This window comes from Salvelinus fontinalis, chromosome 30 (genome assembly GCF_029448725.1).
Source record: "Salvelinus fontinalis isolate EN_2023a chromosome 30, ASM2944872v1, whole genome shotgun sequence".
NCBI classification, from domain to species: domain Eukaryota; kingdom Metazoa; phylum Chordata; class Actinopteri; order Salmoniformes; family Salmonidae; genus Salvelinus; species Salvelinus fontinalis.
In genome coordinates, this window is record NC_074694.1 from 15,012,975 (window position 1) to 15,037,120 (window position 24,146).

The window sequence follows — 24,146 nt, forward strand, 5'->3', positions numbered from 1 at the left end:
TTTTGGGTGGTAGGGAAAATGTATGGAGTAAAAAGTACATTATTTTCTTTAGGAATGTAGTGAAGTAAAAGTTGTCAAAAATAAAAATAGTAAAGTACAGATCCCCCAAAATACTTCATAAGTAATACTTTAAAGTATTTTTACCTAAGTACTTTACACAACTGTATACTGTATAGATCTATCTATTACAGCAGCATGAATCACAAGGATAAACTATGAATGTAACTTTTTCTTAACTCTTTAGACTTTTATTCAAATAGTATTTAACTTTTACTCAAGTGTGACAATTTAGTACTTTTTCCACCACTGACAGTATATTTGATACGATTTGTATTTGACAGTGTGGTATTAACGTTTAGCTTTGGTTTAGAATATTTATAGGAAATGTGAAGTTTTTACTCTCCGTCTCATTATGCTTTCTAAACAACCACATTACTTTACTTCCTTTTTCCTTTAGATTGTATCACACATCTAAAGCAACTTCCATATTTCTTGGTATGGAAATCCCAGTAATATGAAGTTGGACTAGGAGTTTGCTATGCATCAAAGATGGTTACTTATACAACAAACTGATACAGGGACCAGACTAGTGCTTTCATCCATTTGACATTCACTCAGTCATTTACCTTCAAGATATACTGCAGATCACATATCAGACACACACTACTACCAAAATAGCTTGCAAACTCAGAGCATTTTAAGCAGATCTTGCTTTACTGCGGCGAGCACCTGGCACTGTTATTTTATACCTCAGACTGACACCAGCAAGTTAGCAACTGTCCACTCTTAGCAACCACCACTTCAGAGCTTTTCTTTAGACCAATGAGCTTGCAAGATGTTGGTAAGTGGCTTACGAGTTACGCCCCATTACACCATGGAGTCCATGGTAGAGGCAGTTTTTGAATCGAAGTTATAGTGTGGGCCAAGGAGAACTTAGATTATAAGCATGTAGTTGTGATTTACCAATGTAGTTTAAACCGTTATTTTGTAAAACAGCATTTAATCTTTTGGGTCATGGGCCCGTTGAGCAGTGTTTAGCGAAAGCTTGTAGCTAGCCGCGGCGTAAGCTAATGTTAGCCGTTTAGCTAGGTAAAGTTAGGTGGCTATCGGAGATTCGAGGTCGTTTGCTAGTTGTTACGTTGAACTTTTGCGATATGCATAACATTGACATGTGGTATTACTATAACGTTATGCTTTTTTCTCCATTTGCAACTTCTCACAACGATAATTTGGGGTGGCTGTCAAGCTTCCGCTAACGCGTTAGCTATCTCTTGCTTTGACAGTTTACAAAGATAACGGTCAACAGAGAAGAAGTGAAAGTGCTGTCTGGTATTAATATACCAGATATCTTGTAACGTTAGTTGTCGCTACTTGAACAAGCTATTACGCAGTACAGAATGCTGCTCTCCCTTGTTGTGCACACGTACTCGTTGCGGTACTGGTTTCCTGCAGCGGTTATGATAGGCACAGCTCCGGCTTATATACTGTCATGGGGTGCTTGTCGTTTGATTTCGGCTTTCCTGCCATCAAGAATATACCGCAGGATGGACGACCACCTCTATAACATCTACCAGAGCCTCGTCCTCTTTTTCTTTGAAAACTATACCGGGGTGGAGGTGAGTAGGCATACATTTCACTTAGTTTAAGGATACACTGACTTTCAGCTTGTGAAGTATCTTGTATGGTGACATGTTATTACATGATGTCACCAGAGAAAGATAGTATTAGGTCTAATGGTATGTAGTAAGAGTGTTGGTAGTCATTAGTGCCGTGCTACTTAGCCAGTACTAGAGATCAAAATAATGGCCAATTTAAAGCTGAGAAATGAATGTGGTCTGTATACATATATTAGGCCTATACGAGTCTGGGACATTGCACAAGGCATCCAGTTTTACCTGTGGTATGCTGTTTTTTTCCCGTCTTTTAATTTTTTTATTTAACTAGGCATGTCAGTTAAGAACAAATTCTTATTTACAATGACGGCCTACTCCGGCCTAACCCGGACGACGCTGGGCCAATTGTGCACCACCCTATGGGACTCCCAATCACAGCCGGTTGTGATACAGCCTGGAATCAGACCAGAGTCTGTAGTGATGCCTCTAGCCTTAGACCACTGCGCCACTCGGTTTATCAGTGTTTGTCTGATCAGTCAAATAGTTAACTTCACAGCCACCCTTTTTTCGTTCATCTTGGTGTTTTCTATTTAAGCCTAGTCTGGTGGTGATTTACTGTGGGTGTTCTTGAATATGGCTCTCATAATGATATAATTGCACATATGCCTACAGTAGGAATACCAGTAGACCCATTGAAGACCTGGAGTTCCGTACTGTTTCAAACATGTTATCTTATGAAGCACAGCAATGCCTCAGGTGTTTGAACAGGTGACAAAGTTTAGACGCTCTTGATTCATTATTAGCAGCTTGTATAAGGCTATTAAGATGATGAGAACAGTTTATGAACAAACAAACTGAGACATGGCTGGTGTGCCATTGGATTTCTCAGTGCCAAGTGGATTTTCCACGACAAAATCCTGGGTGAAAGTCTAATTACAAAGGTTGGCACAAATTATATCAGTTTGGCAACCACCCAAATTTCTTCCATTTTGTTTCTGATGTCCCTCATTATGCCATTAAGGTGTCTTTTAGGCCTAAAATAGTGCTCATTCCTCCTTCTTTAGATTGTTATTTATGGAGACATACCAAAGAATAAAGAGAATGTGGTCTACCTTTCCAACCATCAATGCACAGGTGAGCTTTTCCTATTCAACAAGATGTTTTACTAATTCATCTCTTTTCATTCTGAGATAAAAGTGTGGCATATGATGTGGTGAAATTGGAGGATTTCATCAGAACGCTGCAGTTGGACTAAAACCCTTATTTACCTTTGTCTTGTCATACAGCGGACTGGATCATTGCCGACATGTTAGCCATTAGGCAGAAAGCACTTGGCCATGTGAGATATGTCCTGAAAGATGGTCTGAAGTGGCTCCCATTGTACGGATGGTATTTCTCTCAGGTAATATATTTATGTAAAATATGTAGGCCTTTGTTTCCTTTTTCTGTACGTACTGAGTTTATTACTTATGAATACTTTAGTTATGTACCTTTTTGTAATGTTTTTTTTTTCTTCATCTGAGTGGCAGCCCCCAGGTATAACGTGTGTGTGTGAAATAACGAATGAAAAATAAATTAACTGAATATGAAATTAGATTAATTTAAATATTATACCTGTAACAACCCCCCCCCCCCCCCCAACAACAAATGATTACACTTTGGTCACTAAAAAATCTGAAAGATTTTTGCACTGTCAAAGATATGTTGTGTGTTATACTTATTGGTATGATTCATTTAAGCCTGTTTTTTGTATAAAAAAAAACAAACAAACAAATGTTTCATTTATTTATTTTAGCATGGAGGTGTCTACGTGAAGCGAAGTGCAACGTTTGACGAGAAAGCAATGAAAAAGAAGCTCTCTTCACAGACAGTGTTGGGAACACCAGTAAGTATTTATGGAGCACACTGACAGAAACTGTCTATGTGAATGTTATTTCCTTACAAAAACCATTACAAAAATATATATATATATATTTGCATGTTTTTTGCATTGCAGCCTATAACTTTTTACATGGCTGCCAACAAAACGAATGTTTAATACTGTCACTTCATTCAAATGGATTATATTGATGGGCTGTCAGTGAATACCATGAAAATGCTCTTACATTATCCAAATTGTCATTTTTTTAAAGAACATTGCTATTCTAAAAGATACAAAATACATGAAACCAACTGAAATATTTATAATGGCCTTTTTGGTCACTGGCATGTCCCTTCTAAATGTTTCTCTGTGTCTAGTCTATATCAGGAAGGACAGCTGTTGCCAAATAACTTTTTCCCAGGACATGAAGATCCACAGCTTGTTGTTTGGTCTTCTGGGCTAGTGTTTTGGCATGATTTTATGACTTGTCTAGTCTATATGACACCCAAGTTGCAGAGTTTTCAGATGTGCAGCCATGGGTATGTAGAGTATAGACAGGGATGTATGAAATGGGTACCAGTCAGTACCTTGATGTCTAGTAACCTTGCTGTAAAACTACTCGTATACTACTTATCTTAAGAGCAATGATGTGCTGATCTCCCCTGTAAGACTTCCTGTCCTAACTCCATCCCTGTTTGTTTTGTTTTCTGTGCAGATGTATCTTGTCATCTTCCCAGAAGGAACCCGATACAACCCTGAACTCAAGAAGATGATCAGCGACAGTCAGGCTTTTTCCGCTAAAGAAGGTGCTCTTTCATACTTTCAAATGTAGTATTATTGATTTAGAGGGAGTGTATTATTGCATGACTAATAGCAAAGCTTTGGGGATGAAGAATGAATGAGGGGTCATGTATGTTAATGCATTGCAACAGGTACTTCAGCTTCTACAAAGGTTTTTAATACAATTCGCAAGCAAAATCCATTTACTATAACAGCAGATACGTTCTACCCACAACTAACTTTTTGCCATCTATGTAAAAATGTCAAGACCCAAGTATTTGTTGACAGCATTAGAGGGGAAGCTTAGACAAAATGAAAAGCCGCCTGGCTGTTTTGCATTTTTTCTCATCGTCAGTGGATTGCTGGTACAGCGCCAAGAGCTTGGCAGCTCCAACCAGTGATCAGCTTTAATGAAATATCCCAGAGGCTGTAGCTTAAAAATTGGGCAAAAGATTAACTTGTGATTACAAAAGTATTTTACTGCTGGCTGATAAGTGATTTATAATGTTGCTAGACCTAATTCGCAAGGGCAAATTTTAATGGTTTAAAAGCTGGTGCATATGACATTTTGTTTAATAATTAGAATATATTAGTTTGGTAGCAGACATTTTGTTTAATAAAGTAGGATTTATTAGTTTGGCAGCCGACTGACTATATTACTTATAGCTTACTATAAGGTACTTCTTTTTTTAAATTTAAAGTGGAATATTAATAAAAATTAATAATTCCTTGTCTGAGCTTATAACATTTGTCCATCAGATTTCAGATTTCCCAATGAATTGCTTTGGCCCTCACAGCTATATCACCATGTTATGGAGCGTAACATATACACAGTGTGGTACTTGATAAACTGCAGTCCTTTGCATGCGTCGCTACAGATTTAACTTGAAAAATCTGTCACTGAAATCAAAATGTGAAATATCACCTGCCCCTCTAAGTCCTAGTAAACCGCTCTAGGGATTTGGGCTTGGCACATGACTATATGATCTGCTTGCCGTAAGGTGGGGGGTATAGTAGAGAAAAGAATCAAATCAAATTTTACTGGTCATATACAGTGGGGCAAAGAAGTATTTAGTCAGCCACCAATTGTGCAAGTTCTCCCACTTAAAAAGATGAGAGAGGCCTGTAATTTTCATCATAGGTCCACTTCAACTATGACAGACAAAATGAGGGGGAAAAATCCAGAAAATCACATTGTAGGATTTTTTATGAATTTATTTGCAAATTATGGTGGAAAATAAGTATTTGGTCACCTACAAACAAGCAAGATTTCTGGCTCTCACAGACCTGTAACTTCTTCTTTAAGAGGCTCCTCTGTCCTCCACTCGTTACCTGTATTAATGGTACCTGTTTGAACTTGTTATCAGTACAAAAGACACCTGTCCACAACCTCAAACAGTCACACTCCAAACTCCACTATGGCCAAGACCAAAGAGCTGTCAAAGGACACCAGAAACAAAATTGTAGACCTGCACCAGGCTGGGAAGACTGAATCTGCAATAGGTAAGCAGCTTGGTTTGAAGAAATCAACTGTGGGAGCAAAATCCATTAGGAAATGGAAGACATACAAGACCACTGATAATCTCCCTCGATCTGGGGCTCCACGCAAGATCTCACCCCGTGGGGTCAAAATGATCACAAGAACAGTGAGCAAAAATCCCAGAACCACACGGGGGGACCTAGTGAATGACCTGCAGAGAGCTGGGACCAAAGTAACAAAGCCTACCATCAGTAACACACTACGCCGCCAGGGACTCAAATCCTGCAGTGCCAGACGTGTCCCCCTGCTTAAGCCAGTACATGTCCAGGCCCGTCTGAAGTTTGCTAGAGAGCATTTGGATGATCCAGAAGAAGGTTGTGAGAATGTCATATGGTCAGATGAAACCAAAATATAACTTTTTGGTAAAAGCTCAACTCGTCGTGTTTGGAGGACAAAGAATGCTGAGTTGCATCCAAAGAACACCATACCTACTGTGAAGCATGGGGGTGGAAACATCATTCTTTGGGGCTGTTTTTCTGCAAAGGGACCAGGACGACTGATCCGTGTAAAGGACAGAATGAATGGGGCCATGTATCGTGAGATTTTGAGTGAAAACCTCATTCCATCAGCAAGGGCATTGAAGATGAAACGTGGCTGGGTCTTTCAGCATGACAATGATCCCAAACACACCGCCCGGGCAACGAAGGAGTGGCTTCGTAAGAAGCATTTCAAGGTCCTGGAGTGGCCTAGCCAGTCTCCAGATCTCAACCCCATAGAAAATCTTTGGAGGGAGTTGAAAGTCCGTGTTGCCCAGCAACAGCCCCAAAACATCACTGCTCTAGAGGATATCTGCATGGAGGAATGGGCCAAAATACCAGCAACAGTGTGTGAAAACCTTGTGAGGACTTACAGAAAACGTTTGACCTCTGTCATTGCCAACAAAGGGTATATAACAAAGTATTGAGAAACTTTTGTTATTGACCAAATACTTAATTTTCCACCATAATTGCAAATAAATTCATAAAAAATCCTACAATGTGATTTTCTGGATTTTTTCTTCTCATTTTGTCTGTCATAGTTGAAGTGTACCTATGATGAAAATTACAGGCCTCTCTCATCTTTTTAAGTGCGAGAACTTGCACAATTGGTGGCTGACTAAATACTTTTTTGCCCCACTGTACCTGTTTAGCAGATGTTATTGTGGGTGTAGTGAAATGCTTGCGTTTCTAGCACCAACAGTGCAGTAATATCTAACAATTCACAACAATGCACACAACCTGAAAGTAAAAGAATGCAATTAAGGAATATATAAATATTAGGACAAGCAATGTTGTAGTGGCATAGACTAAAATACAGTAGAAAATAATACTGTGTGTGTGTGTGTGTATATATATATATAGAGATAGAGATAGAGATAGAGATAGAGATAGAGATAGATGAGATGAGTAAAGCAAAAATATGTAACATTATTAAAGTGGCCAGTGATTTCAAGTCTATGTATATAGGGCAGCAGCCTCTAAGGTGCAGGGTTACGTAACCGGGTGGAAGCCGCCTAGTGATGGTGCCACTATATTCTACTAACAACAGGATGGGACAACACATTTGTTTTGCAGTAGTAGTTGGTCCCAAAGAAAAACCTGTGGACTTTGGACAGAGTACAATCAAGATTAAATCAGGGGAGAATAACAGGCCTGTTAAATGACCTATTAATTGTGTGTATATATGGTTTTAGATAATTTCTGGTCTCAAATGCAGCCAACAATCTTTCTGATCAGTGATTACAACAACCGGGTGACATTTGGAAGACGTCATTATGGGATAGTTTGACCGTTGCTAATTAAATTTGTCCACTGTTGTCTACCATTCAGTTATGTGAACAAGTCAAGGTTATGTGACCTGATCATTTGAATGGAGGTCTTTATTCCCCAGACACTATACGTTTTCTTGGCAGTCATTGAAAGATCCAAGTGAAATGCTGGTACTAGAAACAGTGTCTTGTTTAGCACTGCTATTGGAAACTTGCTATAATTAACATTGCATGTCACCTGGCACAACCAAGAGATTTAACAGTGGCAGGTAGCCTAGGGGTTAAGAGCGTTGCAACCAAACTCCAGTAACTGAAAGGTCCCTGGTTTGAATCCCGAGCTGACTAGGTGAAAAATCTGTCTGTGCCCTTGAGCAAGGCACCGAACCCGAATTGCTCCTCTAAGTGTCTCTGGAAAAGATGTAAATGTAAAAAAAGGAACAAATGCTCTCCTGTTCATTTCCTTCAGGACTGGCTGTCTTGGACCACGTTCTGACCCCAAGAATGAAAGCCTCGCACATTGCCATAGAAACCATGAGGGACCACCTGGATGCTGTGTATGATGTCACCGTGGTGTATGAGGGAACACTGGGCACAAGCAGTGAAAGACATCCTGCCCCATCAATGCCAGGTATGAGGTTGTTCCAGATAATTCAGTTCTTTCAGGTATTACGGGGGGATTTTGATGCATGCAAGAATCTTCTAAATTCCCACACGCAACTGGAGTTACTCAGTTCATTATCAGTATAACATTGTTCTCCTAATTAAAACAGAAAATAAGTTGGCTTCCTGTAAACAGTGCGTGTTATGTTGTGGTGTTTTTGATTCCTCTGTGTTCCCAAAGTGTTTTTGAAAAGCCTTGGTGTGAAAACATCCTGTTGCTTTCAGGAATAAACAGTGATGTACTGGTAGTAAACAGCATGGGAAGAATAGAAAAGCATGTTTGTCTCAGTACACCTCCTGTTCATTTCCCATTATTTCACATGTTATTGAGATGACTGTATTGAGGGAAGAAATGATTGGACCGTGTTTGAACTGAAACCAGGAATGTTTTACTCACTGAAACGGTTAACCTTCTTGCAACCAAACTCAATGGGTATCAAATCATTTGGAAATCAAATCTTGTCACCCCTAATCTTTCACCCTTATTGATAAAACACACAAGCATTTGCTCTGATTGGCTGGTGTCCAGGCTATTCCTGGTTTCAAGCTAGGTTGAAATAACAACGGTAAAGACAACGTAATAATTCCATACAGAAGTGTTTGAAAATAAACAAATTCATTGGACCAGTCTTAGAGCAAAAATGACTGGAGGTGAATGTTTGCACTACAGAAAGTTTGCCATCGAAGTGGAAAATAAATACAGTCTTAGTGAATTTCAGCTAACTACTCAGCAAACAGATAGCATACCTGTTTTACTGTCTATTCATTTAAATGTTTTTCAAATGATCTACATCCAATGCTGGTCTTGTTTTCAATAAATCCGCAACAGCGCTGGTCCACTGAATGTGTTTCTTTTCGAATGCTCCGCATTGATCAGTCCCTTAACCTGCATATTTTTGACCTAGGTATCATGTGAACCCATGTTGATATTAACTGAAATCAAATGTAATATCCATTGAATGACTGATGCAGTGGTTATGGGAGTTTGGTTGAAATTATTCCATGGGAATGTTTCGATGCACGGCCCCAGATTCAGCTGTGCTTACTTTTAACGTCAACGTTTCCATGGGAGCTTTCAGCTAAGCTGTCTGACCAGAGTTATTGTTTTGTTATGTACAACATGCGCAGGGATTTTACTTTTCTCTAATCTTGGCTTTTAACCTTCATGTGGCAGGATTCAAAATGCTGCCAGTCCTCAAGACTAATGCCCCTCTTGCATTGATGGAATTATCATGACATCAGAACATGTCAGTGATGTTTGATATAGTGGTTTTAAAATGTCACCTGCGATTAGGACCTCTAATATTTATCGGATGACGGCATGTCTTTTGAACAAAATGGCTCAAGGAATTGAAGACCATCCGAGCATTCATTCTTGTCAAATCAATTCTCGAGAAATTTGACATACAAATCAGAGCTGGTGTGTAATGCGTTTGTCTATCATGAGATAATAGCTCTACGCTTTAGAATCACTGTGCCATCTTGACCTTCTTTGAAAGGCAGGAGTTGGTGTAAATCAACCATGTAATGGATGTTTTCCAATGGGTCACAGGAAAGGCTGACTTCTGTCATAAGTGCTCTCCCTCTGGGGAGGCTCGAGTGACGTGACATGCGGTCTTTGGGCTTTCTTATATCTCAGGAGGCTTTTGTCAAACTATCCAGCTGTTTCTCCATTTCTACAAATTGCCCTCACGAGTGTAGTGTGAGGGATAATGATTTTAATCACAGCTTTACCCTTGTGGATCTGGCTGATTGGATGAGTCATATGAAAATGCCAAATGGGTACTATGATTACGAATAGGCCTATAGGCTAATCTGAGGGCCTGTAAGAAAAACAGAGCAGGCAGGGCTTTTGAGGAGACTATAGTTTCTAAAGCTGGTCATTCAAATCCTGCTCAGATTGTACAGTGTTTTGTAAACACACCTCTGTGGAAGCTGTAGCCACTTAATTCCTGTTTTTGGAGTTAGAGGACGGAAGTTCAGATCCATAAGATACTGTATCTGAACCTACGTAGTGCCTCATTCACAAACACAATTTGATGGCTACGTGGTCTTTGGCTGCTATGGTCTTCCTGATGTTGTTTTCTCTCTCATTCATGTTTTCTCTGTTTGACAGAATTCCTGTGTAAGGAATGTCCCAAAGTTCACATCCACTTTGAACGTGTGGACGTGAAGGAAATTCCTCCGGAGTCTGTGTTTTTCCGCAGGTGGCTGCACGAGAGATTTGAGATCAAGGACCAGTGAGTATCCTCTTTCCACCCTCTCTCTAACCCTGTCTGACATTACGACACTGACCGATGCACCAATTCCACATTTAGGCCAAGGTTGAGTTCATGTTAAGAAAATGTATCTGAAATGAATCTGAAATGCCCGGCAGCACTTCAACTACTCAAATGGTGGACTGCAATATTAGGTTTAAGGATGCTGGAGCTAGTCTGTTTTGATAACTAATTTAATAATGTGTTGATGCCCCCATTGCACATGAAGTGTGCACTGACTACGGTTGCAAAATTCCGGTAAATTGCCTGGTTTTACAGAAATCCTGGTTGGAGGATTCTGGATTTTGTGGTTATTCTCACTTAATTACGGGACTCTTTCCACCAGAATTACTGGAAAACCTGGGAATTTTGGGTAAGGTTATTGGAATTTTGCAACCATACCACTAACAATCACAGTTATAAATTGTCATGATTGGCTGATTAGACATGAGCTGGGGATATGCTTTAACTCTAAAGGGAACCTTCTCTCTTTCGCCACAGGATGTTGACTACTTTCTATGAGTCTGAGGATCCAGACAAAAAAGGCAGATTCCCTGGAGAAGGTCAAAGGTCCCATCTGAGCATTACGAAGACGTTGCCATCGCTGCTATTTCTGAGCGGGCTAACACTGCCAATGCTGTTGACAGAGTCTGGCAGGAAACTCTATGTCCGAACCTGGGTGTATGGGACTCTGTTGGGATGGCTCTGGGTGAATGTTAGTCCATAGGAAGCTCATGGTGGTCATCAATGCCATCTGCTATGGCTATGGAAAGACCTTGCCCTTTCACTCACCCATCAGGCAGGGGGCGTATGTTTTTCGAAACAAAGCACTTGTTGCTGTTAAGGTTTGGTTCTTCTAGAATTCTGTCCAAATGGATGGCGCATTGCCTACCTAACAGCTGTAAGAAGAGAGATAGGGAGATAGATAGAGAAGCGGTTTTGTTTCTTGTGCTGCTTCTTCATTGCTCTATGGTTGTGTGCATCAACTTGCAACCAGATAAGGTGAGAAAAATAGAAATGGGGATGTTGTATGTATTTCTTTCCTTGAATTTCCCCCTTTTATCTCAGCCATAAAGTATGAATAGACAGATTTTCTTCCCTATACCGTTTAGCCTATTACATAATTAAATTCTGTGCTTTTGCATATCCAGTGTCCAGCATCCCTTTTCAACATGAGTTTACCAGAGTTAGGGTTCAGCTCTCTGTTTGAGATGATATGCTGTGTTCATGTGCTCTTGGAATTATTAACAACTCGGGACTGAGAAACTCTCAGAATGTTCATAACTCTGAGTTGACAATGTCCAAAAAGTTATTTATGATCATCCAAGTAGGAAATAGGAGAGGGGAGATAACATGTATCGTCCTCTGATCTGTCCAGTAAGATAGTTTAGACTTTCTTATTCTGAGGAGCATGTGAACCCAGCATTAGAGAGCAGATAAAATTTTCAGTACTAATTACAAAGTACTCATTGCAAAAGAGAGTGATTAGTGTTTATTCATTGTCCAATTAATACATTATTGAGGGTGATGGAGTGTTTAGGTCTAAGTGATGGTTACTTAGCCATGTGTTTAAAGTTCTCCTTTTTATTGCCCGGTTACAATGTGTCTGCTGTATATGTGCTTTGTTGAGTTTTTGCAAAAGTTCCACAAATTGTTGCCAAACTCTATACAAGTGCAGGGGTATCAAACAAGTGTTTTAGTTGGAGGAATGTATCTGTAATCAGGTCAGCTGTACCTGAGGAACCAATATTGTATTTTTTAATTGACCTAAAGAGCTTGTTATAGAGTAATTTTTGTATATGCTGCCTTTGCCATGTTACAGATTACACAAAAGGTAGAGAGAGCTATATATTGAGAAGGCCAATTGTAGTGTATCACAATATAGAATTCATATTCCTTTGTTTACAAAGTCAACTGTATATGCGTCACTATTCTAAAAACAGTTATATACTGTATGTCCATCATTTTTCATAATGAAAACAACTTTTTCAACTGTTGTCACTTTACATGTTGGTATTCTTATTTTTTTGAATAATTAAAGTGGTCTTCCAATATGGATTAAATTAGCCCATGGTAATTACACCTGCCATACCAAGGTCTCATTTACATATCCTTCCTTTAATAACAATGTGGAATGGCAATAGTTTAAAAACTTTAACTCATTCAATTTATTTTGTTCAATTCTGTCAACTTGATTAAAAAAAAAACTGATTGTAAATAATCAAACAATTCTGGTAGACACTATTGTGCCAATTGAACCCAGAAATGTGTGCCTTCTACCAGAGGAGTTAAGTCCTCAGCTTCCACCCAGAGGACTGCACTGGGACTCTATCTACTGGACAGCACTGGAACTGTTTTGCACAGCATAGTTTATTGGTGTAATTGTCTTCAGTTATGAGCTTTTGGTGTCAGTAGTATGTGGTTGAATATTGTTTTTAAAGGACTTGATTTTGAGAAACAAAAGTTATATGTTTTAGTTTTTATTTCCTTTTGTAAATAAAGTACCTCTTGGTGTTTCATCAAGTAAGAGTTTATTGTCCATGTTGTCTTTTTCATACTCTGGCGCAAAGCTACAAGTCTTTTTATTCCGTTATTACAGTAATGTGTCATGCTTTTGAATGTCACTGGTCAAAAAATACATTGTGGCTACCAAACACACCCACATACAGTGCAAAATGTTTACCCAATGCCATGGTATAAAATGTTCATAATCACAAATGTTGCTATTCCACTCTGTTCCAATGGTATTTTATTATTCACTTTGGAGTTTGTTTCAAGTATACTTTTAAATTCAGTTTTCTTTGAAGTTGTTTATCATACACAACATCTACAAAAGTATGTGGACATCCCTTCAAATTAGTGGATTCGGCTAATTCAGCTACACCCGTTGCTGACAGGTGTATAAAATCGAGCACACAGTCATGCAATCTCCATAGACATACTTTGGAAGTAGAATTGGCCCTACTGAAGAGCTCAGTGACTTTCAACACGGCACGTCATAGGACGCCACCTTTACACCAAGTCAGTTTGTCAAATTTCTGCTCTCTTGAGCTGCCCCGGTCAACTGTAAGTGCTGTTATTGTGAAGTGGAAATGTCTACGAGCAACAACGGCTCAGCCGCGAGGTGGTAGACAACACAAGCTCACAGAACGGGACCGCAGAGTGCTGTAGCGCGGAAAAAAATATTCTGTCCTCGGTTCCAACACTCACTACTGAGTTCCAAACTACCTCCTGGAAGCAACGTCAGCACAAGAACTGTTCGTCGGGAGCTTCCATGGCCAAGCAGCCTATCACCATGCGCAATGCCAAGCGTCGGCTGGAGTGTGTAAAGTTTGCCGCCACTGGACTCTGGAGTAGTGGAAACGCGTTCTCTGGTGTGATGAATCATGCTTCACCATCTGGCAGTCCGATGGACTAATCTGGGTCTGGTGGATGCCAGGAGAACGCTAACTACCCAATTGCATAGTGAGAACTATAACGTTTGGTGGGGGAGGAATAATGGTCTGGGGCTATTTTTCATGGTTCAGACTAGGCCCCTTAATTCCAGTGAAGGGAAATCTTAACGCTACAGCATACAATGACATTCTAGATGATTCTGGGCTTCCAACTTTGTGGCAACAGTTTGGGGAATGCCCTTTCCTGTTTTCAGCATGACGATGCCCTCGTGCACAAAGTGAGGTCCATACAGAAATGGTTTGTCGAGATCGGTGTGGAAGAACACAGATCCCTGACCTCAACCCCATCAAACACCTTTGGGATGAATTGGAACGCTGACTGAGAGCCAGGCCTTATCGCCCAACATCAGTGCCCGATCTCACTAATGCTTGTGGCTGAATGGAAGCAAGTCCCCTCAGCAATGTTCCAACATCTAGTGGAAAGCCTTCCCAGAAGAGTGGAGGCTGTTATAGCAGCAAAAGGGGGACCAAATCCATATTAATGCCCATGATTTGAAATGAGATGTTCGACGAGCAGGTGTCCACATACTTCTGGCTATGTAGTGTATGTACATGGACAGACTGTTTTGTTGACATCCTGTACCTTACTTGAACAGTTGTGCATGCCTTTCCTGAAATGCAGATACAAAAAAATCCTATGAATATAGAATGAAAATGTTACCTTGTTGATTGAAGAGATACATTTATATTTTGTATTTGTTAATTTCCTAAATATTCCTCTCAAATTATCTAATGTGCTGCTAAGAAAGTTCAGAAGATTGTGCTGCTCTTATGCATATCCTTTAATACTTGTTAATGCAATGCAGAAAAAGTGCCTTAGTCATAAATGTACTTTGACCTACTCACCTTGCCCTATACCACATTTGAACCTGATCTGACACCATAAACTTGTTCAATGATTAAATTATGCTTGTGTTCATTTGTGTTTTTGAGACTTATGTAATAACGGAATGACAATCAAAAGCGTTTGGTATTTTCTTTGTTCGTTTCTTTTTCGTTATTAATTTCTTTTTTATGTATTTTTTAGTGGGTTATTGAAGACAGGTTGAAAGGGAAGTGATGCAGTTGTGAGCGCGTAATTTGTACGCGCATGCGCACTTTCACATAACACTTCCTAGTGCCACTGGGCGAGTTCGTTTTGCATGGACCGGTACCCGGGTGGCTGAAAATGTAAACTAAGCACCAATGGAATGGTCGCAAATGTACTACCTCCACTCATCCTGGACACCGGGGCATGCAAAACGAACAGACCCATTGGGACAACAGGCGTACATTTTTACTCATTTATTTTACGTTTAAATTAGCAAATACCAGGTAAATGAATTCATTATATTCCTATCTGAGTTGTATGCATATATTTCAAGTGGTCAGTGTTTGTCAAGTGTCCGTTTCCGTTCGCTACATAATTGTATTTAGCTACAGTATCTTGTAACAGTTAGCAATGTAGTCTAAGATGAATTGGTGTTTACCCATACTCCTGCTCCACAGCACTGCAATGGCAATTGACTGGCTTGGATTTGGCTACGCTGCAGCCATAGTCTTTGGGGGATTCATGGGATACAAGAAAAAAGGTAGGAGTTTCTAGTCAAGCAGTTCAAAATGCACAAAGCAACATTAATTTGTCATTATCACAGTTTCATTCAAGTTTCAAGTTTTGAATGTCACCTGCATAAATAAGTACAGTGAAATGCCTTTCTTGCAAACTCAAAACCCAACAATGCAATAATCAATAACAGTGTAATACTTGAAAAAACACCAGAAAGAAGAAGAAATATGAAGAACACAATAACTAAGTAATTATACTGTGTACAGGGTCAGTTCCAATACCATATTAACAATGTGCAGGGATACTGGAGTGGTGGGAGGTAGATATGTATAGGGGTAAGGTGACTAGGCAACAGGATATAAGATAAACAGAGTAGCAGCTGCAGCTTGTATGTGAGTGTGTATAGAGTCAGTATAAATGTATGTGCATATAATGTGAGTGAGCAGATGATGGAGTGTGTGTATGTGCAGGGCCCTGTGCAAAACTAAAAGTTAAATAAAGATTGTCCGTGTAGCTATTTTGTTAGCTATTTATCAGTCTTATTGCTTGGAGATGGAAGCTGTTCAAGAGCCTGTTGGTGTCAGACTTGATGCACCGGTACCGGTTGCCGTACGGAAGCAGACAAAATAGTCTATGGCTGGGGGGGTTGGAGTCTAACGATTTTCAGGGCCTTCCTTCCACACTGCCTGATATAGATGTCCAGGATTGCAGGGAGCTCGGCCCCAATGATGTGGTGGGCTGTCCGCACCATCCTCTGTAGCGCCATGCGATCGAGGACGGTGCTATTGTCATACTAGGCAGTGATGCAGCCAGTCAAAATGCTCTCAATGGTACAGCTGTAGAACTTTTTGAGGATTTGACAAACTTTTTCAACCTCCTGAGGGGGAAGAGACGCTGTCGCGCCTTCTTCACGACTGTACACGTGTTTTTGGACCCCGTTCCTGTAGTATATCATAATCAGCTCCTTGGTCTTACTGACTTTGATCCTGTTAACAAGCTGAGCAAGTAACAGATATTCTATATATTTTTTACTACAGGTAGTGTCATGTCACTGATAGCTGGGCTATTGTTTGGCAGCATAGCCGCCTATGGGGCCTTCATGATTTCAAATGACCCAACCAAGACTTTCTACTCCCTCGGTTAGTATGCCTGCTATGCTGGGATGTATACGTGTTGGGATGTGTATATTTTAGGTCTTGACATGTCTTGACATAGAATTTCCTACATCTTCTTTTTTTTCCTCAGTTGCCTCAGGAGCGCTGACAATAGTAATGGGAATGAGATTCAAGAAATCTGGTAAAATAATGCCAGGTGGTATCATGGCAGGACTAAGGTGAGAATCATCTAAAGTCCACTATTCTCATTATTGCATGGTTTTGAAATATATGGAGGTTAGGTGAAACTCTTTGCTGATTTTCATTGTATTTTGATGGCTGTTACAATTGACCCTGTTTTGGAATGTTTCTAATTAAATAATTAATGTGCACAATCAATATGAAGTTATCATATCTGTTTTTTTTACTCAGTGTGCTGATGGTCCTACGACTTCTCTTCATGAGTGTCATTGTAATGTGATTTGAACAATACAACAACCAACTAAAGCAAGATGGAAAATGTCATCACAAGGGATGAATTTGCATTTGCACATTGTTTGTGCTTGCCTATATGTATTATTGTAATCATCCTTAATGTTTGTACGTTCTTTAAAGAACTTGATCCTGCAACCTATGATCATATTACTGCTTTTATGTAATTCCTAAAGTATGCAGCACTGGGGCAATGAGTGCACATACACAATGACTAAATGCTATGTGAATGGTGAGTAAAAAGGTTGTTACAGTGCCTTGCAAAAGTATTCATCCCCCTTGGCGTTTTCCCCATTTTTTTGCATAACAAACTGTAATTTAAATTGATTTTTATTTGGATTTCATGTAATGGACATACACAAAATAGTCCAAATTGGATGAAGTGAAATTTAAAAAAGTACTTGTTTAAAAAAACTCTAAAAAATTAAAATGGAAAAGTGGTGCGTGCATATGTATTCACCCCCTTTGCTATGATACCCCTAAATAAGATCTGGTGCAACCAATTACCTTCAGAAGTCACATAATTTGTTAAATAAAGTCCACCTGTGTGCAATCTAAGTGTCACATGATCTGTCACATGATCTCAGTATATATAAACATGTTTTGAAAGGCCCCAGTCTGCAACACCACTAAGCAAGGGGCACCACCAAGCAAGCGGCACCATGAAGACCAAGGAGCTCTACAAACAGGTCAGGGACAAAGTTGTGGAGAAGTACAGATCAGGGTAGGGTTATAAATAAAATCAGAAACTTTGAACATCCCACAGAGCACCATTAAATCCATTATTAAAAAATGGAAAGAATATGACAAACCTGCCAAGAGAGGGCCGTCCACCAAAACTCACAGACCAGGCAAGGAGGGCATTAATCAGAGGCAACAAAGAGACCAAAGATAACCCTGAAGGAGCTGCAAAGCTCTACAGCGGAGATTGGAGTATCTGTCCATAGGACCACTTTAAGCGGTACACTCCACATAGCTGGGCTTTATGGAAGAATGGACAGAAAAAAGCCATTGCTTAAAGAAGGGAAAAAAGCTAACACATTTGGTGTTTGCCAAAAGGCATCTGGGAGACTCCCCAAACATACGGAAGAAGGTACTCTGGTCAGATGAGACTAAAATTGAGCTTTTTGGCCATCAAGGAAAACTCTATGTCTGGTGCAAACCCAACACCTCCCATCACCCCGAGAACACCATCCTCACAGTGAAGCATGGTGGTGGAAGCATCGTGCTGTGGGGATGTTTTTCATCAGCAGGGACTGGGGAAACTGGTCAGAATTGAAGGAATGATGGCTGGCTCTAAATACAGGGAAATTCTTGAGGGAAACCTGTTTCAGTCTTCCAGAGACTGGACTGGGACGGAGGTTCACCTTCCAGCAGGACAATGACCCTAAGCATACTACTAAAGCAACACTTGAGTGGTTTAAGGGGAAACATTTAAACGTCTTGGAAAGCTCAGACCTCAATCCATTTGAGAATCTGTGCTATGACTTAAAGATTGCTGTACACCAGTGGAACGACTTGGGGGGTGAATAGTTATGCATGCTCAAGTTTTCCATTTTTTTTCTTATTTCTTGTTTCACAAAAAAAAAAGCATCTTCAAAGTGGTAGGATGTTGTGTAAATCATATGATACAACCCCCCCAAAAAATCCATTTGAATTCCAGGTTGTAAGGCAACAAAATAGGAAACATTCCAAGGGGGTGAATACTTTCGCAAGCCACTGTACTTCCTTGAATAGTTATGTGTCTCATAGGAAATTGTTTAAGTTGAATGAAGTACAGTCTAACTATTCACTCAGTCATTGTAAGAACAAAGGAGCACTTTTTGTTGAACAATTAAATATACTACTGGTTATAAGCACACAGGCTATGATTTGTTCAATGGATATGGGAACAGAAATACAATGACATTTACTACTCGTACAAAATACATTTATAGCATTGCCGGTTTGACTACTTACCTTTCAATAGTTTTACATAATCATATACAGTTGCATGACAGTAAATATCCTCTATCAATGATGGAAAACTCACAACAGACACGGAGGGTTTAATTACAGCGGATATTTTGTTTGTTCAGCAGCCTTTTTCTTTATGTGCACATTATTGGAAAACCTAAAATACTTGTGCTCGTTAAACAATTGTCCTTACAAATTGTAATAGAAACTACCATCAAGGACTCATCAAGTCAATTAGTAAATTAACTTTATTAAGAGTGACACCAGTGGAAAGGTTACAACAAATTCTGCACACTCAGTACAGGTCGGTCAGAAGCTCTACGAGGGAACTGTCCCCAAGCACCTTTTATACTAGGACACACACAACTCACACAGACATGATTCATCGTCAGCACGAGGAGTTTTGGGTACAAAAGAGAATGTGTAACAAGACACCTGCTCCTGATAAAGTTCTCAGAGGCTATTTCTGGGCGTTCACCCAAGTAAATCAAGGTTCTCTCTTGGGTATTGTCGGAAACTCCTTCTTGTGAGCACAAAGGGAACAAGTTATAAAACAGTTTTGCAACCAATACACCACACTCATTTTGCCAGGGTTAAACAATTCATAGGCTTATGTCATAATTTCTCCACCACAACATGTTACAAGAAATTATGACTTTGGAATGACAATATGGAATAATGTATAGATAATGTATTATATTAGCTTCAACTCTTTAAAGTCAATTTTACTTGATGTTTATAGATGAGCATCAGAGCTTGAAGTCTAACACCTCACACACAGTCTTTACATATACGTCATCTGGTTGAGGCTTCCTCTTGCTGCCTGGCTGCAGGAACTTGTGAATGGCTGGTAGGCTTTTCATCCTCCCTTGAAAAGCCTGAAAAGAAAACCATTCACACCCAATCAAGAATGAATCAACTTAAGTATTCATGGATCTTTTTACTTCTTTTCTCTCCTTCTTTTAAATCTGCTGTGTAATATGTCCTAATCATCTATCCTTCCTCCCAGAGTGTGCACTTGTTCGCTTCCCTTCACTGATTTGAAAGGCAATTACTGGTAAAAGAAATATGCCTCCACTAATCCAATGCTTTGAGATTTGTGGGAAGTACTGAAAGAGTGTAGACTTCATGAGAGAGGAGAGATTATTGGGACACACCCAGGGTTTTGTAGCAGTACATTTGAACCGGTATGGCCAGTCATATTGTATACTGATATCTAACAAATGTGCTGTGGAGCTGGTATGTGATATTCATATGCTACTGGGGTTATGTCAACCTCTAACATGTTTTGATGAGACTCAAATGTAACAAGATGATTTGACTAATGATTATTTCGTCAAGAACAAAATACATTTGTAATCAACTTTACCTTAACAACAGGGAATTTGGAAAGAATTGTTGGACATTTCTCCTCCAACATCAAGGTGGTTTCAAGTAGCAGGACATCAGCACAGCTCAACTGATAACCCACCAGGTACTGGGAGCTAATTAGCGCCTGTGAGAAAATCACAATCAAATCAAATGTTATTTGTCACATACACATGGTTAGCAGATGTTAATGCGAGTGTAGCGAAATGCTTGTGCTTCTAGTTCCGACAATGCAGTAATAACCAACGAGTAATCTAACAATTCCACAACTACTACCTTATACACACACGTGTAAAGGGATAAAGAATATGTACATAAAGATATATGAATGAGTGATGGTACAGAACGGCATAGGCAAGATGCAGTAGATGGTATAGAGTACAGTATATACATATGAGATGAGTAATGTAGGGTATATAAACAAAGTGGCATAGTTTAAAGTGGCTAGTGATACATGTATTACATAAAGATGGCAAGATGCAGTATATGATATAGAGTACAGTATATACATATACATATGAGATGAGTAATGTAGGGTATGTAAACATTATATTAAGTGGCATTGTTTAAAGTGGCGAGTGATACATTTTTACATAAATTTCCATCAATTCCCATTATTAAAGTGGCTGGAGTTGAGTCAGTATGTTGGCAGCTGCCACTAAATGTTAGTGGTGGCTTTAACAGTCTGATGGCCTTGAGATAGAAGCTGTTTTTCAGGCTCTCGGTCCCTGATTTGATGCACCTGTACTGACCTCGCCTTCTGGATGATAGCGGGGTGAACAGGCAGTGGCTCGGGTGGTTGTTGTCCTTGATGATCTTTATGGCCTTCCTGTGACATCGGGTGGTGTAGGTGTCCTGGAGGGCAGGTAGTTTGCCCCCGGTGATGCGTTGTGCAGACCTCACTACCCTCTGGAGAGCCTTACGGTTGTGGGCGGAGCAGTTGCCGTACCAGGCGGTGATACAGCCCGACAGGATGCTCTCGATTGTGCATCTGTAGAAGTTTGTGAGTGCTTTTGGTGACAAGCCGAATTTCTTCAGCCTCCTGAGGTTGCGCTGCTGCTGCTGCGCCTTCTTCACAACACTGTCTATGTGGGTGGACCAATTCAGTTTGTCCGTGATGTGTACGCCGAGGAACTTAAAACTTACTACCGTCTCCGCTACTGTCCCGTCGATGTGGATAGGGGGGTGCTCCCTCTGCTGTTTCCTGAAGTCAACAATCATCTCCTTTGTTTTGTTGACGTTGAGTGTGAGGTTATTTTCCTGACACCACACTCCGAGGGCCCTCACCTCCTCCCTGTAGGCCGTCTCGTCGTTGTTTGTAATCAAGCCTACCACTGTAGTGTCGTCCGCAAACTTGATGATTGCGTTGGAGGCGTGCATGGCCACGCAGTCGTGGGTGAACAGGGAGTACAGGAGAGGGCTCAGAACGCACCCTTGTGGGGCCCCAGTGTTGAGGATCAGCGGGGTGGAGATGTTGTTACCTACCCTCACCACCTGGGGGAGGCCCGTCAGGAAGTCCAGTACCCAGTTGCACAGGGCGTGGTCGAGACCCAGGGTCTCGAGCTTGATGACGAGTTTGGAGGGTACTATGGTGTTAAATGCTGAGCTGTAGTCGATGAACAGCATTCTCACATAGGTATTCCTCTTGTCCAGATGGGTTAGGGCAGTGTGCAGTGTGGTTGCGATTGCGTCGTCTGTGGACCTATTGGGTCGGTAAGCAACGTCGCCGATGCACTTTCTAATGAACTCGCTCACCGAATCAGTGTATTCGTCAATGTTGTTGTTGGACGCAATGCCGGAACATATCCCAATCCACGTGATCGAAGCAGTCTTGAAGCGTGGAATCACGCTTCAAGACGTTACAGTCTCTAACGTCTCAGAACGTTACAGTCTCTAATGTCTCTCTGGAATGCTACCCTTGCTCGGATTTCATCAACCTTGTTGTCAAGAGACTGGACATTGGCGAGTAGTATGCTAGGGAGTGGACAGCCTCTTTATGCAATACAACTTGTGCAAACGTGCCAACCTTCTTTTCTGTTGCCTTAGCAAACATGGTATGTTGCAATTGTTATGCTAATATAACAGCTTAGATTAGATTTCCTCCCCTTAGTGAGCTCTACTCTTCCCATCTGGCCAAGGCCCAAATCATACAGTACCTTCTCGAACACAGGGAGGTAACGGCTTGTTGCTTTCCTCTCTATCTCCTCCAGTTTAGTTTTCTTGGCGTCAGGCGGCATGAAGGTCAACGCCATCATCATTTGCATCAAGTCCTGCACACCCTCAGCATACATGTCAATCCTAAAAGTAAATGAAAACCAAACCCTTTGAAACCATAGCAGATTTCCCTCCTTTTTTGTACACTTATGTCTCGGCAATACAACCAAACAAGTAAATAAAAGTTAGAATTCAATCATAAAAAATGTCATACATACATGACTCGTTCTTTTAAGTCTTTCCCATAGAGATTGTATTTCCCTGCTATGTAGTTCAGGATAGCCTTGGTTTGAACCAGCTTCATTCCATCCATTTCCACCAAGGGAACTTGCTCAAACATGAGTGCTCCATCTAAAAAGAATTAAGGTGAAACAATTAAACACCCTTCAAATCAATGAGCATGTTATCAGAGTTCTATTACCATTGTGACCAAACTTACCACTCAACAGTTTTACATATTCCTGGCGCTTTGTTATATTCACTTCCTCAAACTGTGGACATAAAATGTATATTTTAATTATGACAGAACATCCAGTTCAGTAATCCATCTGTGGGCATCACATGTTTGTCAAGCCACTATTTCACTCTAGCCACTATTTCAACTCATGTAAACAACCTACAGTAAAATTGTGTTTTATTTGTTCAGCCTACTTACCTCAACTCCAACAACTGCTAAAAGCCATCGAATTGACTCCATTCTCCCCCTTCCATTAAAATAAGTCAACACCACTTTTCCAGACATGGTCAAATTGTAGTTTACTGTAGGAAAGAAATAACCACATTCCATTACGCTTTCATGTGTGCTAGATGCATTGCATTAGATTTTTTTGGTGCATGCATGCCTGTCAAATACATTACTATACATTGTGAACAGCCTACTCTGAAACTAGAACACTGAAACATACAAGAAAATTAAGCTGAAAAACAAAAGCATTCAAAACATAATTATCAACCAATAATTTCTAGATAAGTCTAAGTAATACTGACCTTATATGTCGAGAGTCAAATATGCACCTTGAATGTGGGGCAGCAGGGTAGCCTAGTGGTTAGGGCGTTGGACTCGTAACCGAAAAGTTGCAAGTTCGAATTCCCGAGCTGACAAGGTACAAATCTGTCGTTCTGCCACTGAACAAGCAGTTAGCCCACCGTCATTGAAATTAAGAATTTATTATTTACTGACTTGCCTAGTTAAATAAAGATAAACTAAAATAAAACATTTGTGTTAACTCCGAATAAGTTAATTAACAAAGTTACGAAACGCTTCTAACGAAGAAGTGAACCTCAAGCACTGTGTCATGTGACCAACATGAGAGTTGAGTTGGAGATTTGCATGTCTGCAAGGCATCATGGGTAAAATAACAAATGCATTGTGAAACAATCATATTAGAAGGCAAATCACATATTCTCGACTCTTTCCATCTTACCGGAGATGTTATAACACACAATATTTTAAAATACGAACTCCAAAAACAGCACAACCCGTAACTGCAAATCGTATGACTCTTTCTCGGTATATAAACCGACGAGCTACTCTTCTACTGCGGATGTGAGGGCGATCTGGC

At 40.2% G+C, this 24,146-nt stretch overlaps 3 protein-coding genes across 3 annotated transcripts in view; 2 read left to right on the forward strand and 1 right to left on the reverse strand.

Annotated features, from left to right (window-relative positions):
• Positions 1-460: 460 nt before the first annotated feature.
• LOC129828695 (1-acyl-sn-glycerol-3-phosphate acyltransferase epsilon-like) lies at positions 461-12,988 on the forward strand. Its single transcript, XM_055889831.1, has 8 exons — positions 461-1,616; positions 2,678-2,747; positions 2,900-3,015; positions 3,409-3,498; positions 4,190-4,280; positions 8,008-8,169; positions 10,318-10,441; positions 10,961-12,988. The coding sequence occupies exons 1-8, from the start codon at positions 1,398-1,400 to the stop codon at positions 11,184-11,186; spliced, it is 1,098 nt and encodes a 365-aa protein (XP_055745806.1). The 5' UTR covers positions 461-1,397; the 3' UTR covers positions 11,187-12,988.
• Positions 12,989-15,052: 2,064 nt separating this feature from the next.
• On the forward strand, positions 15,053-18,905 carry LOC129828698 (transmembrane protein 14A-like). The gene is made up of 5 exons (XM_055889836.1): positions 15,053-15,228; positions 15,403-15,485; positions 16,498-16,599; positions 16,706-16,793; positions 16,987-18,905. The coding sequence occupies exons 1-5, from the start codon at positions 15,149-15,151 to the stop codon at positions 17,033-17,035; spliced, it is 402 nt and encodes a 133-aa protein (XP_055745811.1). The 5' UTR covers positions 15,053-15,148; the 3' UTR covers positions 17,036-18,905.
• A 327-nt stretch (positions 18,906-19,232) lies between these two features.
• Positions 19,233-24,146, reverse strand: part of LOC129828697 (glutathione S-transferase 3-like) — a 5,175-nt gene continuing 261 nt past the window's right edge. Inside the window, exons 1-7 of the mRNA XM_055889835.1 lie at positions 23,572-24,146; positions 23,240-23,343; positions 23,024-23,075; positions 22,803-22,935; positions 22,527-22,668; positions 20,372-20,497; positions 19,233-19,880 (exon numbers count right to left, since the gene is read on the reverse strand). The exon at positions 23,572-24,146 is cut by the window's right edge and continues 261 nt beyond it. Of these exons, the coding sequence (XP_055745810.1) occupies positions 19,752-19,880; positions 20,372-20,497; positions 22,527-22,668; positions 22,803-22,935; positions 23,024-23,075; positions 23,240-23,326 (669 nt within the window). The 5' untranslated portion in view covers positions 23,327-23,343; positions 23,572-24,146 and the 3' untranslated portion in view covers positions 19,233-19,751. The remainder of the gene's footprint in view (positions 19,881-20,371; positions 20,498-22,526; positions 22,669-22,802; positions 22,936-23,023; positions 23,076-23,239; positions 23,344-23,571) is intronic.